Source organism: Cyrtonyx montezumae, unplaced genomic scaffold (genome assembly GCF_038088225.1).
Source record: "Cyrtonyx montezumae isolate F1298 unplaced genomic scaffold, pur_monq_1.0 scaffold_8, whole genome shotgun sequence".
Classification (NCBI taxonomy): domain Eukaryota; kingdom Metazoa; phylum Chordata; class Aves; order Galliformes; family Odontophoridae; genus Cyrtonyx; species Cyrtonyx montezumae.
The window spans coordinates 90,003,110-90,020,906 of record NW_027072089.1 but is presented as its reverse complement, the minus strand read 5'-3'; the positions used below and the strand labels follow the sequence as shown (position 1 = coordinate 90,020,906).

General features: G+C 41.3%; 1 protein-coding gene across 7 annotated transcripts in view; it reads left to right on the top strand.

Annotated features, from left to right (window-relative positions):
* Positions 1-17,519, top strand: part of BRD9 (bromodomain containing 9) — a 32,333-nt gene extending 14,814 nt beyond the window's left edge. For 2 of the 7 annotated variants that reach the window (XM_065753032.1, XM_065753031.1), the window contains exons 10-17: positions 325-420; positions 1,205-1,337; positions 2,132-2,243; positions 3,830-3,868; positions 4,277-4,348; positions 7,822-7,924; positions 15,433-15,600; positions 17,209-17,518. In XM_065753032.1, the coding sequence (XP_065609104.1) occupies positions 325-420; positions 1,205-1,337; positions 2,132-2,243; positions 3,830-3,868; positions 4,277-4,348; positions 7,822-7,924; positions 15,433-15,600; positions 17,209-17,309 (824 nt within the window). In that variant the 3' untranslated portion in view covers positions 17,310-17,518. Of the gene's footprint in view, positions 1-324; positions 421-1,204; positions 1,338-2,131; positions 2,244-3,829; positions 3,869-4,276; positions 4,357-7,821; positions 7,925-15,432; positions 15,601-17,208 lie in introns of those variants that run through there. The other 5 variants (XM_065753033.1, XM_065753035.1, XM_065753029.1 and 2 more) reach the window with 4 other exon arrangements.
* The last annotated feature ends 278 nt before the right edge of the window (positions 17,520-17,797 follow it).

The following is a 17,797-nucleotide window of genomic DNA, read 5'->3' as shown; positions in this document are numbered from 1 at the left end:
TTAGTGCATGAAGTTGCTTTTATTTCTTTCATAAAATCTGAATGATAAATGTTTATGAATCAGCTAGTAAAAGAATCTCAGGTGATGCTAAATGCCTTAAAAGTAAAATACCTTATTACTTAGATATGGAAACATACTTAGTTTGTGTATTGTAAATTCATATAGAGAACTTAAATTATCCATAGGAATACTATACAGCTTAAAAGACTTTCAGCTTTTGTAGTGACTATGACTTATAAAAAATGCGAAATCTAAACCTCACCATAAGAAACCCTTAACATGAAATTCCAAAAAATAATTGACTTATTTTAAACCAATTATTAGAGGAAGAGTCTCATCCAGTAGATCTGAGTTCACTGTCAAGCAAATTTTTACCTGGATTCACTACACTGGGCTTTAAAGATGAACGAAGAAACAAAGGTAAATGCCAAATAATATTTTAAGTTTGTGATATGTATTTGAGCAATTTCCAGATACAGAATAATTTCAGATTAGATCTGTCTCAGAATAAAAGTTCACTTAGTTATTTGTATAATGTATAATTATTTCATTTATAGCAGAATGCAGTTTTAATTAAATTGATTTATTTGTCTAGATAAACATAACGTGAAGATTATTGATTCATGTCTTCCTACAGAAGAAGCTTTTTGATAAAGGTAGCCCATTTTTAGTGGAGAAAATTGTCATTGTTTTTTTTTTTTTTTCCAGAGCATCAGTGCTTATGTTTGAGAAAAAACCTTTTGGTTGTTTATTTTGTTTATCTTATGACAAATTTCACAAACTGGAGAGCCTTTCTAGTTAGAATGTGCACTTTTTTTTCTAGTACTGACATGTTTTATACTTTTTAACAGTGTTTTTAGCATTGTAGAATCACATAAACAGTGCAAGTGTTTTTTAATTTCCCAATAAAATCTGGACTTCTGTTGTTGAAGAAAAAGCTTTTATTTTCATTCTCTACCAGTTCTCTGTAAGCACAGGAATAGAAAATTTGGGAAAATAGGGAGGGTGGACAGAGTGTATTAAGTTAATTAATTATTTTCTAGTTGTATATGTAAAATTGTTAAAACTCATTGATTCTGGAGTCTGGAAGTGTCATTGCCCTTGATTTCTATTGGAGAAATAAATAATGTTTCAAAAAAAAAAAAGCCTTTCTTTAGCCTTTACAATTGTGTTAATAACTTGTCTGTTTTTTCCACCTGTCTAGTAACCTTTCTTACAAGTGCTAGTACAGCCCTTTCCATACAAAACAACTCTATTTTCCATGATTTGAAAGCCGAAGAAATGGAACTCCTATACTCAGCATATGGTGATGAAACTGGGATACAGTGTGCCTTAAGGTAAGTGTTTCAGCATTAAGAGTTCTAATATCTCTTCCTGTCATTTTTCACTAAAATTAGCTAAGTTAGCTAGGAGCCAACAAAATCTTTTTCTTTTTTCTTTTTTTTTTTTCTCCCCTTAAATCCCTAAACTTTACCAAGGTAGTAAAACATGCTAGCTTTTATCGTACTTTTTCGGTTTTGCTTGTTTCTTGGGGTGTTTTTATTTGTTTGTTTATTTTTGCTAGTTTTTTTTTTTATTTGCATTTTTGTTCTGAGTTTATTGCAGGATTGTTTGTTAATAACTATTCTGAGCACAAGAATTTGTGGGTTGCTAATGATTTAGCAGTTTGCTTTAAACCCCAGCTATAAGTGAGATTGGATGCAAGTGATAAATTTAAATACTTGTTTTAAAGCTGTGGTGTTTTTCAGGGAGTTTCTAAGCAGTCATAGCTACCTGAAAAGGAAAATACTTCTAATTGAATTGTTGATCTCACAGTGAAATAATTAATCACAAACTATTTTGTTTTCTTAACTTTTTTTTTTATTATTGTTGCTATTTTTTTAATAGAAGGAATTAAGTATTCAATCTTGTTTGTCAAAACTACTGGGAAATTTTCTCTTGATCATTGGTAGTGGGATTAAAATAAACCCACAACATCCTGGAAGCTTTAGTTTCTTCTCGAAAGAAGAATGGAAGAGTAAAACAATAAGGAAAATGTAGTACAGCATAGGTGGAGAGAACCATATTATAAATTGAAATACTTTTTATGACCATAAACATTTTCTGTAATGCTTATCTCCATTTCTGCTAGCTTACAAGAATTTGTGAAGGATGCTGGATATTACAGCAAGAAAATTGTAGATGATCTTCTGGACCAGATCACAAGTGGAGATCATTCCAAAATTGTTTATCAGCTAAAACAGGTGTGTCTGTTGATGCACAGAAATGTCGTAGGTTCATGAAAACAGATGGACCTGTCTGGTTTTTTTTAATATCAGCTGAGAGGCATTGTTTTGTGGTGTCAGTTTAAGCCATGCAGCCTTAGCTGTTAATTACAACCACCTAGCAAGCCAAGTTAGAAATGAAATTAATCAGCAGAGTGGTAATCTTCCTCTGTCTTTCCTCTGCTCGGTCAGTTCTCCAGTGTGGTTTACCATGTGACTGCAGAAAGGAAGAGGTAGAAGTGTGCAACAGAGTGGAGGAAAACTAACAAAATGAGGCTGTGTGGGTAGCATGTCACTCATTGTAATGACTTAAGGTTCTGCTTCAGAGTTACATTGCAAAGCATGATATAAGGATTTATTTTCATTTGTATAAATGCAAAATGCATTCCTTGTGGAAGAAGGTTGAATATTAAAATTATTGAACAAATGTTAGAGAATGTTGCTGTATTGATGGATACTGACTGCAAATGGTAACACTTAAATTGGCATTGTGTATCTGAAGAAAAACTTATTGCTTGTTAATGAAGGCACTCCACCTGAGAGATCTATACTAAGACTGGAGAAGAAATTTTCTCAAATGTCAGATGCGTGTATAACAGTAGTGGGAACATTTGCATTGCTAAGACAAAATAGACTTCCAGAAATCACATTATTTTGTTTCATGTTACCTTCACTCTTAAAAACCACTCTTAATTTAAAATAATTGCATGTTGGTTAAATTGTTCAGGCCGTGAATGATTGAAGGAAAAGTATGGAGGGGCTGTGGAGAGTTAAGGTGAAACATTCAGACTTCCTGATGTCCTGGAAATTAGATTATGCTAAACCTTTGTAGCCTTAGCAATAGGATAGGGTGGGTGATGCTTGGTGAAAAGGAGGCAAGAGGATGAGAAGTATACAGGATTTGTTTGTTTGTTTTTGTCTGTACCGGAAAAAGTATTGCATGTGAAACTTCAATAATAGTAAAATAATATTAAAAAAAAAGTATTTTGTTGTTCTATTCAGTTGTTCTGAAACAATCTTCTAGATACTATTCAGTGTGTAGAAATGTGCATATACAATATATATAACTTAGCTTACAAAATAAAGTGCATACCTTAGCTTACCCTTTCTTTTTTAATACCTAGTTATATGAATGCTGTTTCAAATGAGAATTTCTTAACAGAGAATTTATTCTTTCAAATGATCAGTGCCTCTTCATACATAGAAATGCTTTTCAGTTGTGATACGCACACGCATACATAGATATAGATTTTGTACAGTTAAATGTGTTTCAGTAGTGGTGTGCTTTGGTGTTTTATGCTTTAGTATTTTGTGCTGCTTCATGTGAGTAAGAATGTATATCTCTGCACAACATTGAATGATCTGGAATCAAAAGTTAATGAATTAATGACTACGGTATTTTCAAAACAGTAACAGTTGAATTTTAATTGTGTTGCAGATATTTGAAAGTTTACTGTCTCTAGCATGATTTCATGTGAGAGGCTTGAATATATTTGAAATTCTATGAAAGAGGGACTTTTCTAATGTATTGTCTAGAAGTAATTGGTACTATTCTTTCTCTTCAGAGACGAAACATCCTGGTAAAACCATTGGATGAAGTTAAAGTAAGTTATGCTGATGCTCTCTTTTTTAACTGGAAAAAGTATATTGGTCTTTACAGTTAAGAACTTACTTTCCTCAGCTTTCTACATTCCAATTCTTAATTTTAATTCATGTGAGTCTATTCTGCATAGTATATAATTCCACTTATCAACCTTTTTTGTATTGTGATTTAAAAAAAAAGCTGTTAAAGGTAATTCTCAGTTGTGTCTATGTATGGTCATCCATTAAAGAAAGGATAGTCTTCTTTTATTAAATTTTTTTAAGGATCTGTGAAAACATCACAGAACAGGAAAATGTTCTGTGGTGGCTTAGGATCTGGTCATGGTCAACCAGCCAATTACACAAGCTAGAAGTATTCTTGGAAAGTATAAGCTGTGAAATGCTAAGATCTAAAATATGATGTTTTTTAGGTTCTGCCAGTTCTCATAAAAGACGAACACAAGCTACGTAACACCTGTCCAGATTCTTCCAAACAGATTATGGTAAAATGGTTTGTAGAAAATGGGAGTATTGAGTAAATTCAATTTTGTTTCAGTGCAAAAATGTGGATCCTCTAAAATAGAGCATTAAAATTCAGTATCTAGAAAAAGTTTCCTTAGGATTCTTAAGCTCTCAGTTTGTTTTAGTTAGTGTCTGTTAGTCCTATTGTTCTGTGTTCTCTTGTTTAAATCAGTATGTATAGACTAAATGTCAGAAGTAGAAAGATCATTTAGGAAACTGAGAGTTGGTCTGCTGGTTTATGAATATTTGAGGTTCAGCTTGCAGTAAAAGTGGAAAAAAAGCACAAACAGTTTTTGTTTGATCCTTTAAAAATGTCTGGTGGAATGTAGGGAAAAACAATGTTTATCTTGGGCTTTTACACTTACTAATTACCGAATTATTCAGTGATACTAGCCTTGCAGATTATGCGATAACAGAAGATACACACTGTATTCAATGACGATTCAAATAAAAATTATACAGGTTACACTGAGAAGAAACTAGTCTAGGAAGGGTTTATTTCTCTAGAAGATGACTAAGTAAGCTTATTTTATCATAATACTAAGTTATTTTCTAGACATGGAGAAAAGAAATACCAGGTTGCATATTCCTCCTGCAGAAAGGAAGCTCTAAAGAATTCTGATAAAACATACTTGAGGCTTAGTGAGTTTTTAACTCAAGTTTTTTGTCATTATATGGAAGTATTGCAGATGAAATTAATTGGAGGCTGCATTTCATTATCCAAAAATACAGAGCAGCTGATACTGTTTAGAATAGGAAGGCACACCTCAGATTTTTAGTTACATAAAATTTTCAGAAGGAGGAGGGATTCTGGAAGTTTTTTGTCAAGCAGTAGGTTCATAGGTTCATTAGGTTGGAAAGGACCTACAAGACCATCTAGTCCAACCATCCTCCTATCACTATCCCTACCCAACTACTAAATCAAATCCCTTAGCACCTCATCTAAACGCTTCTTGAACAATGCTAGGGATGGTGCCTCAACCACCTCCCTAGGCAGGCCATTCTAGTGCCTGACCACTCATTCAGAGAAAAAATGTTTCCTCAAATCTAATCTAAACCTTCCCCGGCGCAACTTCCGGCCATTCCCTCTCATCCTGTCATTAGTTATCTGGGAGAAGAGGCCGACCCCCTCCTCACCACAACCCCCCTTCAGGAAGTGGTAGAGTGCAATAAGGTCTCCTCTGAGCCTCCTCTTCTCCAGACTAAACAATCCCAGCTCCCTCAGCCGCTCCTCATAAGACTTGTGCTCCAGACCCCTCACCAGTTTTGTTGCCCTTCTCTGAACACGCTCCAGGGCCTCAATGTCCTTCTTGTAGTGAGGGGCCCAAAACTGAACACAGTGCTCAAGGTGCGGCCGCACCAGAGCTGAGTACAGGGGGATGATCACCTCCCTGCTCCTGCTGGCTACACTATTTCTAATACAGGCCAGGATGCTGTTGGCCTTCTTGGCCACCCGGGCACACTGCCGGCTCATGTTAAGCCAAGCATCAACCAACACCCCCAGGTCCTTTTCCTCTCTACAGTCTTCAAGCCATTCTGCCCCAAGCCTATAGCATTGCATGGGGTTATTGTGGCCAAAGTGCAGGACCCGGCACTTGGCCTTATTGAACCTCATCCCATTGAGCTCAGCCCAGCTGTTCAGCCTATCCAAATCCCTCTGAAGGGCCTCCTTACCCTCAGGCAGTTTGACACATCCTCCCAACTTGGTGTAATCTGCAAACTTACTGAGGGTACACTCAATTCCCTCGTCTAGGTCATCAGTAAAGATATTAAACAAGATGGGCCCCAAAACTGACCCTTGAGGGACACCACTTGTAACAGGACGCCAGCTGGACTTAACTCCATTAACCACTACCCTCTGGGCACGGCCCTCTAGCCAAGTTCTCCACCCAGAGAAGAGTGAACCTGTCCACACCACAGGCTGCCAGTTTCCTTAGGAGAATACTGTGGGAGACCGTGTCAAAGGCCTTGCTGAAGTCCAGGTAGACTACATCAACAGCCTTTCCCTCATCTACCTGTCTGGTCACCCAGTCATAGAAGGAGATGAGGTTGGACAAGCATGACCTGCCCCTGGTGAACCCGTGCTGACTGGGTCTGATCCCCTGGTTGCCATGCACGTGTCGTGTGATCTCCCTCAAGATCATCTGCTCCATAACTTTCCCTGATACCGAGGTCAGGCTGACAGGCCTGTAGTTCCCCGGGTCTTCCTTACGGCCTTTCTTGTAGATGGGAGTCACATCTGCAAGCCTCCAATCTTGTGGGACCTCTCCAGATAACCAGGAATTCTGATAGATGGCAGAAAGTGGCTCGGCAATCACCTCTGCTAGCTCCCTCAGCACCCTTGGGTGGATCCCATCTGGCCCCATTGACTTGTGGCAGTTCAGATGGAGGAGAAGATCTCTGACCATCTCTGCTTGGATCACAGGGGGTGCATTATGCGCTCCATCCCGGACTTCCAGGTCAGGGCAAGTACCGTGTGGACAACTGTTTTGTCTATTAAAGACAGATGTGAAGAAGGCATTGAGAACCTCAGCCTTTTCCTTATCATCTGTGGTTACATTCCCTGCCTCGTCGAGTAAAGGAGAGAAATTTTCCTTACTTTTTCTCTTGCTGTTAATGTATTTGTAAAAGGGTTTCCTGTTCTCCTTTACAGCAGTAGCCAGTCTAAGTTTGAGCTGGGCTTTTGCATTTCTAACTTCCTGCCTGCAAATCTTGGCCAGTTCTCTGTAGTCTCCCCAAGTAGCCTGTCTCATCTTCCCGAGGACATAGACTCTTCTCTCGGAGTCTCAACAAAAGTTCCCGGTTCATCCACACTGGTCTTTTTCTCTCCGGCTCGACTTACGGGACTCCGGGACAGCCTGCTCCTGTGCCTTGAAGATTTCCATCTTGAGGAGCATCCAGGCTTCCTGAACCACTTTACCCCTCAGGAGTGAGTCCCAAGGGACCCTTGCAACAAGTGTCCTGAACAGGTCAAAGTCTGCCCTCCGGAAGTCCAAGGTAGCAGTTTTGCTAGTCACCCTCTTGACATCACCAAGAATAGCAAATTTCATGGTCACTCTGGCCAAGACAATCTCCAGCCTTCACATCTCCTACTAGTCCTTCCCTGTAACTGTGATAACACTTCTCCCAGAGTTCTTTCATGCAACAGGGATGAGTTTGGGAAGAAATTCAGTCCTGCAGCATTTAATGATAATGGTTTTAGCAGTCCCAGATGTTGAGATTTGGATTACTGTGCATGTCCCTTGATGGACCTTTGTCCATTTCATGTGACAATCACATGTAACTGTGATTAAGCTGCCTGTAAGCTAAAGGTTAACCAGTATGGTTATGGAAGTTCCAGTCTTAAGCATTGGTTGTGCACACATTGTCAGAATATGGATTCATGTATTTACTTTATACTCTTGTTGCAGCTTGCTGCTGTTGTTAGTCTTTTATTTCTTGAATTTTTATTTAGGTGGAAGAATCTGCTGGAGACAGTAACACTTCTGAATTGGACTTTCTGTCAATGAAATCATATTCAGATGTATCTCTTGATATTTCAATGTTAAGTTCATTAGGTAAGTAATTAAATATTTAAACTTTCTATTATGGTTTAGTTGTACCATTTTGGCAAGGCTTTGCATTTGCAAAGAAGTGCTAAAAAAAAAAAAAGTAGTAACAAATCTACAGCTGATTTAGCCAGAAGTCTTAGAGCTGATATAAGGTACAAGAAACCTTAGTTTAATTTATATTTGGGACAGCTGTTTTGTAGAGAAGGTAACTTTTCCTGTACTAATGTAGGAACTTAATTATTTGTACCTTACAATTTTGATAGCTATGCTTATATCTTATGTTCATATTAACCTAAGTTCTAGGAAGCACTGTGGAGCTTTGGCTAAAGAATGTTATTGCATTGGATGTTATCTTTTGAACTAACTTGGGAATTAGGTAATAAAAACTACAGAACTCAATGATACCACCACTTGAATGTCCCAAAACAACAACAACAACAAAAACAGACCAAAAAAAAAAAAAAAGAAAGAAAGAAACTTGAGGTACTGAAAAGATTTCACCTTCAAATAAGGTGGCTATAATGTATTGGGATGTGTCAAATTGTTGTGGTTTTGTGGTTTTGATGCCGGTATTCCACAGCAGAGCATCATGCAGCAGTTAAGGAGTTAATGCTGTGGGAGCAGCAGAGGGGAGGGGCGGAGCTCCGCACCAGATGCGAGGCGGCGCTCGGTCTGGGCGCATTCCTCTGGGCTGCCGTGGAGGTTCAGCACGTGTGCTTCCCCTGCAGGTCCTCCTTAACGTAAGCTCATAGCTTTTGGTTTGGAAATTTTTCTCTCTCTCTCAATTGTTCAATTTTATTAGATTTAGTAAAGTTACCGTTCCTTCTCAGATCGTGCCGTTGTTTTCTTGTAGACCCATCTCTTCCCGCTGTTTTCCCCTCCCCCTCCCGGAGCGCGGCTCTGCTCCGGCGGCCGAGCTGACGCAGTTTCTTTTTCTCTCCCCTCTCCCTTCTCGGTTTCCCTTGGGTCACTGTCACGGACAATACCGTGACAATTATTGGTGGAGAATGCGGGCAGTGAAGTATTTGTACTCAATTGTAAATCTGGTGCTAAGTGGACTAAGGTTTTTCATGTACCTTATAGCATGCTGGCGTTTTTTTAAGCTCTTCGTGTTCAGCACCGGAGTAATGTATGTATACAGCTACTTTAGTGTGCTGAGGGGGTTACATACCTCCTGCCTAAACACCCTGGCTAACGTGACAGATTATGCAGCATTTGGATTGGTTTCCAGTTACTCTTTTCAGGTCTTTACCTATATTCAGGATGTCAGCCTGGCAACTGTGTTAGCTGTTTTTCTGAATGCACTCTCTGCAATAGTAATTTACATCATGTGGAGGGAGCGTTCCTCAAAACCAGAGAGTGTTGAATGGCAGGGAAGGTGGAAAAAATTAGGAAAGAAATTAGAAGCGTGGGGACCCCCGGTGTTATGCAATTTTGATCTTGAGCACTTGTGGGATCCTGAGAAATTCAGTGAGTATTTAGGTAAGGAGTCATGTGACTCAGGACGATCTGAGAAGGAATGTATTGTTTGGGGTCTGGCTTGTGCTTATCGAGCTATAATTGATATTCTGGAGAGAAATGGTTTCCAAACCAAGGTCCAAAGCAAAAATGAGAACCTCGAAGTAAGACCTGACCAATCACAGGAAGCACTGGCATCAATGTCGGTTGCCCCTGTGGAAGGCCAGAAATGGACACGGCCGTCTTTGCGCCTAGAACGGAAAGAAGAAGAAGCAGAGAAAAAAAAAGGAAGATCCAGGCGAGGGGCCCTCCTCAGCACCACCACCACCACCTAAAAAGGCCACTAAGAAAAGTGAGAGACATGGAGAAGACAGCGATGATGATGGAGTCACTGTTACCACTACTCGTCGGCCCCTAAAGATGACTGAAATACAAGGTTCAAGAAAGGAGTTTGTACGGCACTCGGGTGAATCTATTGTCACCTGGTTGCTGCGGTGTTGGGAAAGCGGTGCCAGCAGTGTGTCCCTAGATGGCAGCGAAGCCCGCCAACTGGCAAGCATTGCCCGAGACCCAGCTATCGACAGAGGAATTGGCAGATGTCTGAATGGAGTCGCTACCCTCTGGGAACGAGTACTAGTGGCTGTAAAGGTGAGATATCCTTACGAAGACAATCTGGAGCCTAAGATGGAAAGATGGAACACCGTGGAGAAAGGCATTCAATTTTTGAGAGAAACAGCCGTAGTAGAGATGCTGTATGATCCCAATTTCGTCCCTAACAATCCACACCAGGACCGTGATCCTGATAGAGTAAGGTGCACACCTGATGTATATCGCAAGCTCTCAAAAACAGCACCAGAGAGGTACGCAAGTACACTGGTAGCAGTGTTCCATAGATGCGAGGGTCAAGACAGAAGACTCCCAGTTTATGAATTGACTATTATACTCCAAAACTTTGAACAACAGTTTCCACCATCACGTGCTTCCATTGCAGCTATAGTAGCAGAAGAAGTAGGTGAGATTAAGGAGACACAGAAAACTATACTGGAGGAACTGTCATTACTGATGAATAGGGATGAACCTGTGTCAGTATTGGAAACACCTGATGAAGACAAGCATGACCCAAAGAATCTGATGAAGCAATTTATCAAACTGTTGAAAGTCTCGTCCACCAAAGGCAACCGCCCCTCTGCACGAGCAAATGACGACAGTAACATCATGTCACGTGTGGCCATGTGGAGCTTCTTACGAGAAAACGGAGAGGACATGAGGAAGTGGCATAAAAAACCCACTCCTGCACTGCGAGCACGGGTGAGAGAACTACAGCAGAGATCAGCCACCAATGAAATTGCTCCCGTCACTGCAGGTAACCAATAGAGGGGCCCTGCCCTCAGCCAGGGGAGGGAAAGGGATAATAGAGTGTATTGGACTGTGTGGATTAGATGGCCTGGCACATTAGAGCCACAAAGATATAAGCCACTGGTGGACACTGGTGCACAGTGCACTCTGATGCCCTCGAGTTATAAAGGGACAGAGTTGATTCATATTTCTGGAGTGACTGGGGGTTCTCAGGAACTGTCTGTGTTGGAGGCAGAAATAAGCCTCACCGGTAAAACCTGGCAGAAGCATCCCATAGTGACTGGACAGGGGGCTCCATGCATACTCGGTATTGACTATCTCAGAAGGGGACATTTCAAGGATCACAAGGGGTACCGATGGGCTTTTGGAATAGCTGCTGTAGATGCAGACAACATTCAGCAGCTGTCTGTTTTACCTGGCCTGTCAGAAGATCCGTCTGTTGTGGGGGTACTGAAAGTGAAAGAGCAGCAGGTACCTATCGCTACAAAAACGGTGCACAGACGGCAGTACCGCACCAACAGGGATTCCTTGCTCCCCATTCATAACTTGATCCGTCAGCTAGAGAGCCAGGGAGTGATCAGCAAGACTCACTCACCTTTTAACAGCCCCATATGGCCAGTACGTAAAGCCAGTGGAGAATGGAGGCTGACGGTAGATTACCGTGGCCTGAATGAAGTCACACCCCCACTGAGTGCTGCTGTGCCAGATACGTTGGAGCTGCAGTATGAACTGGAGTCAAAAGCAGCCAAGTGGTATGCCACCATTGACATTGCCAATGCATTCTTTTCTATTCCTTTGGCCACAGAGTGCAGACCACAGTTTGCTTTCACCTGGAGGGGCGTTCAGTACACCTGGAACCGTTTTCTCCAGGAGTGGAAACAAGCCCAACCATTTGCCATGGGCTGATTCAAACCACACTGGAACAGGGTGGGGCACCTGAGCACCTCCAGTACATTGATGACATTGTTGTGTGGGGTGATACAGCAGAGGAAGTTTTTAAAAAAGGAGAGCGAATAATCCAAATTCTTCTGGGTGCTGGTTTTGCTATTAAATGGAACAAAGTGAAGGGACCTGCACAAGAAATTCAGTTCCTGGGAGTAAAATGGCAAGATGGACGTCGTCACATTCCAGGAGATGTGATTGACAAAATCACCAGTATGTCACCACCCACTAGCAAGAAAGAGACACAGTCTTTTCTGGGTGTAGTAGGTTTTTGGAGGATGCACATCCCAAACTACAGCCTCATAGTAAGCCCCCTCTATCAAGTGACTCGAAAAAAGAATAATTTTGCATGGGGTCCTGAACAGCAGCAGGCCTTTGAGCAAATTAAGCAGGAGATAGCCCGTGCTGTGGCCCTGGGGCCAGTATGGTTGGGACAGGATGTGGAAAACATCCTCTACACTGCTGCTGGAGAGAAAGGTCCCTCTTGGAGTCTGTGGCAAAGAGCCTCAGGGGATACCCGAGGCCGACCCCTTGGATTTTGGAGCAGAGCGTACAGGGGTTCAGAGGAGTGCTACACTCCAACTGAGAAGGAGATTTTGGCAGCATACGAGAGGGTTCGGGCTGCCTCTGAAGTAATTGGTACTGAGACACAGCTCCTCCTGGCACCTCGACTGCCAGTGCTGAACTGGATGTTCAAAGGAAAGGTTCCCCCCACCCATCATGCTACCGATGCCACCTGGAGTAATTGGATTGCACTGATTACACAGCGAGCTCAGATGGGGAACCTCAACCGTCCAGGAATCCTGGAGATGATCATGGACTGGCCTGAAGGCAAGAAATTTGGAACATCCCCATCAGAGGAGATACCACGTGCTAAAGAGGCCCCACCATATAACGAACTACTAGAGAATGAAAAGACGTATGTCCTCTTCACTGATGGATCGTGTCGTATTGTTGGGAAGCATCGCAGATGGAAGGCTGCTGTGTGGAGCCCCACACGACGAGTTGCAGAGGCCACCGAAGGAGAAGGAGAGTCAAGCCAATTTGCGGAGGTAAAGGCTGTCCAGCTGGCCTTAGATGTGGCTGAACGGGAGAGGTGGCCCATGCTATATCTTTATACTGACTCTTGGATGGTGGCAAATGCTTTATGGGGGTGGTTACAGCAGTGGGAACAGGACAACTGGCAACAGAAGGGTAAACCTATTTGGGCTGCTGAACTGTGGAAAGACATTGCTGCCCGAACAAAAAGGTTGGGTGTAAAGGTGCGCCATGTAGATGCTCATGTGCCCAAGAATTGAGCTACTGAAGAGCAGAGAAATAACCATCAGGTAGATCGAGCTGCCAGAATTGAGGTGTCTCAGATCGATTTGGACTGGCAGAACAAAGGAGAGCTATTTTTAGCTCGGTGGGCCCATGAGACCTCAGGCCATCAAGGAAGGGATGCAACTTATAAGTGGGCTAGAGGCCTAGGGGTGGACTTAACTATGGATGCCGTTGCACAGGTTATCCATGACTGTGACACATGTGCCATAATTAAACAGGCCAAGAGGATGAAACGTCTCTGGCAGGAAGGGCAATGGGAAAAGTATAAATATGGGGAGGCGTGGCAGGTTGATTATATCACCTTGCCACGAACTCGCGATGGTAAGCGTTACGTGCTCAAGATGGTGGAGGCGACCACTGGGTGGCTTGAGACATACGCAGTACCCCGCGCTACCGCCTGAAACACCATCTTAGGGCTCGAGAAACAAGTCCTGTGGCGACATGGCACTCCAGAGAGAATTGAGTCCGATAATGGGACTCATTTCAAAAATTCTCTTGTGGATATCTGGGCCGAAGAACACGGCATTGAATGGATTTACCATATCCCCTACCATGCACCAGCTGCTGGTAAGATCGAGCGCTACAACGGGTTGTTAAAAACCACGTTGAGAGCAATGGGTGGCGGGACATTTAAGCACTGGGAGAAGCATCTGGCAGAAGCCACCTGGCTGGTCAACACTAGGGGATCAGTCAGCCGAGTGGGTCCTACACAGTCCAGCTCCCTACAGACCATAGAGGGAGATAAGGTCCCTGTGGTACATGTAAGGAGCATGTTGGGAAAAGCGGTGTGGGTCCTTCCAGCCTCTGGAAAGGGCAAACCCCCCCGTGGAACCGTTTTTGCACAGGGACCTGGGTGCACCTGGTGGGTAATGGATAAAAATGGGGACGTCCAGTGTGTCCCACAAGGGAATTTGATATTGGGGGAATGCAGTCTGTAATTACGTGTGTATGTATGTATATATATATACATATATATGTTTCTATGTAACTTATGTTATTACTGTTTGGTTATGTATAGATGTGTGTTAAGCATGATGTGATGATGTGGAATAAGGGGTGGAATGTTGTGGTTTTGTGGTTTTGATGCCGGTATTCCACATCAGAGCATCATGCAGCAGTTAAGGAGTTAATGCTGGGGGAGCAGCAGAGGGGAGGGGCGGAGCTCCGCACCGGATGCAGGCGGCGCTCGGTCTGGGCGCGTTGCTCTGGGCTGCCGTGGAGGTTCAGCACGTGTGCTTCCCCTGCAGGTCCTCCTTAACGTAAGCTCATAGCTTTTGGTTTGGAATTTTTTCTCTTTCTCAATTGTTCAGTTTTATTAGATTTAGTAAAGTTACGGTTCCTTTTCAGATCGTGCCGTTGTTTTCTTGTAGACCCATCTCTTCCCGCTGTTTCCCCCTCCCCCTCCCGGAGCGCGGCTCTGCTCGGGCGGCCGCGCGGCCACTGACGCAGTTTCTTTTTCTCTCCCCTCTCCCTTCTCGGTTTCCCTTGGGTCACTGTCAGGGACAATACCGTGACACAAATAAATACAACATTTTAAAATATTCAGCAAATAACATTCTCAATTCTGCTGGCTGCTGAGTTGGTCGAATATCTTCAAGAATTTAATAAAAATAATAATTACTTAGAGTTTAATTTGCTTTTACTGTATGTGGAAGATGTCACACTACCTATTATAAAATGTAAGCAAGGTGATTGAAAGATTGCAGTAGCCTTGGAAAAACATTTTTTAAGCTCTCTTTATGACTGTAGTTCAGTAAAAAGATGAATAAATACCTGTTTTATTGGTAATGTTTAACAGTGTCAGTTTTGCTATTAATTCCTTGCTTTGATGAAAACTACTGTTTTTATATAAATAAAATTCTAGTTTCTGGAGAGAGATTATGGTATATTCTATTTCCCACAATTCTTGGAAAGTTAGGCAAGATCTGTACTGAAGACAGCCCAAAGAGAAGGCAAGTAGCTTTATTTATTTATGTTTTTACATGAAGACATCATGTGTATCGAGACTGTTAAAAACATCCTCCAGTGGCAATTTATTGACCTTCCTGAATGGCATGGTCTATTTCAACTGTATTTTAGGTTAGGTATTTAAGTCACCCTTCCACTGGCATCACCTTAGATGCAAAGTAGATCTATTATTTCTTGTCTAAAGATCATCAGATCGCAAAGACATATATTAAATTGTTGTACTGGAAGTCAGTTCTGTTTCCGAGGGATGAGTCCTTTGTCCTCTAATATCTCTGAATGTTTTTTAACTTTTATTTCTTGAAACTGAAAACAGATTTGCATCTGGTACCTTTTAGAAGTGCGAAGGAAAGTGCAAGATTCTAGTCTTTTGTCCACGAGAGAACACTTGTGTTATTTTAGATTTTATTTAAAGTGACTTGTCAATCTACATATGCTGATTATGTGTTTTGTTAACTTGTGGCGTTTAGGAAAAGTGAAAAAGGAGCTTGATCATGATGATAACCATTTACATCTGGATGAAACAGCTAAGCTTCTTCAGGACCTTCACGAGGCTCAAGCTGACAGAGTGGGATCCCGACCATCATCTAATTTAAGTTCCCTCTCCAATACTTCTGAAAGAGATCAGCATCATCTTGGTAAAGTTAACTGTGTCACAGAAGTTGTAGTATTTCTGCTTTAATTTTAATCTTTAATTTAACTTTTAATTTACATACGTCTTCTGCAAGAAACTACTCCTGCCATTTAAACACTGTTTTATTGGATAACTTTTTAATTTTGAAGTATGTATGGCAAAAGCACCTAAGAAGATACTAGTTATAGTTATTTTAGTTTTAGATTAAGCACAATTGAAGTAATTGTGAAGTGTGGTGGTTTAACTCTGCCTTGTTGCCCGGTACCCACCCTTTAAGCTCTTCTCTCATTCCTCATCCTAAGCAAAATGGAGAGAAAATGCAGTGGAAAAAGAATTAATGGGTCAAGATAAAGACAGAGAGGTGATTCACTAATTACCATTTATGGGCAAAACAGACTTGAATTTAGGAAGCTTAAATTCATTTATTGCCAATTTTAGTAAGAGTAGAATAGTCAGAAATAACCCTTCCTCCTCCTCTTTCGAGGCTGTTTCACTCAATTCTTCTTTCTCCCTAATGAGTGGTGTAGAGGGATGAGGAACGGGATTACGGCCATGTGGAGTCCCTCTCATAGGATACAATCTTTAACAAACTGCTCCAGCATGGGTTCTTTTCGTGGGATGCAGCCCTCCATGGGCCAGAGTTTGTCAGCAAACCTGTTCCAGGCTGGACTCCTTTCTATATGGCTGCAGTTCCTACGAGGGGGCTGCTCTTCTGTAGGCTTTTCACAGCCTGTGGCTTACTTAAAGGCATGTCCTCTTGCTGCAGCATTGCGTCCTCTATGGCCTGCAGGAGGGAACAACCTGATTCACTGTGATCTTCTCTTTAGATTGCACTGGAGCAGTCCAGTTCAGTGCATTGATCATCTCCTCCTCCTTCCTCACTGGCCTCGATTGATGTCTGCGTGGTTGTTTTGCATTTTTCTCACTCCTTGCTCCTGCGGCTTATGCAAGGCATTTTTAATTTTTTTAACATTTCATAAATGTCACAACAAGGGTACTAGTGGCATTGCTTATTGGATCAGCTTTGGCATTGACAGCTGTTGTGGAGCAAGGTTGAACTAGCTGTGTCTAATGCAGGGGCACCTTCTGATCTCTTCTCAAAGAGGCCATCAGAGCAGGCCTCCTGCTAACAAAATCTTGCTATATAAACCTGATACATGAAGTAAATTGATACTGAGCGACTCTTGCATTCTGTGCTCTTGGGAAATACTAAGGAATACAATATTTATTTTGATACTATATAATAAAAATAAATATATAATTTCAATGTACTTATATGCAGCAAGTCACATATAGGATTCTGCAATAACCTTCCATTTTCAATTGTGTAATTTAGTGATGGGATAGTAAGGTAACAAAACAATTTGGTGTCACTTTTAAATATTATCCAAACAACGTCTTGTATGTTTTTAAGTTACATCTTGTGTAATTCTTCAACTTGAAATGATAATAATTGCCTTTTTGAAAAGCTTGTGAATTCCTAAAAATCTTGCTTTCTTTTTCAGAATCTCCATATTTAAATTTCATTTAAATGTCTCTGTGTGCGCACGCGCGTGCATACAAATTCTCTGTACTTCTGAAAGTTTTTATTTTTTTTTCCCATTTTCTTCAGGAAGCCCTTCTCACCTGAGTGTTGGAGAACAGCAAGACATAGTTCATGATCCTTATGAATTTCTTCAGTCCCCAGAAACCTCAAATGCTACGACTAACTAATTTGATGTTATATATATTTTGTATTTTAATTGTATTGTTATTATATGAAGTTTTTGTACATGACAGAAAACTCAGTTTTGTCCTACTTTGTGTGGGGATTCCAGTTTAATGTTGTATATATACTGGTCAAAAACAAAACAAAAAAAACAACCCCAAAAATGGTAGGATACTCTAGTGCATCATGATGTTAGCAGTGTGCCTAGGTCTGCTTTTGCTCTGCACATTGGTGTGTACCTTGTCTGCGAGTGCGTGAATCTTGACTGGAAAACAGTAAGTACTGTGTTAGAAAATTTCTGTGCTATAAAAACTGAAAAGTGATCATTGTTCCACCATTATGGCAGCAATCTTGAAATGCTTCCTATAGAATTATGTACCAGTTTCTCTTTTGATCTTAACTTGGACATCCTCAAGGAGGAATATTTTACTTCAGCAGTGACAGAACTGAGTGAATTGTGGTCATTATTTTACTTTCCATCTTCTACCCTCTA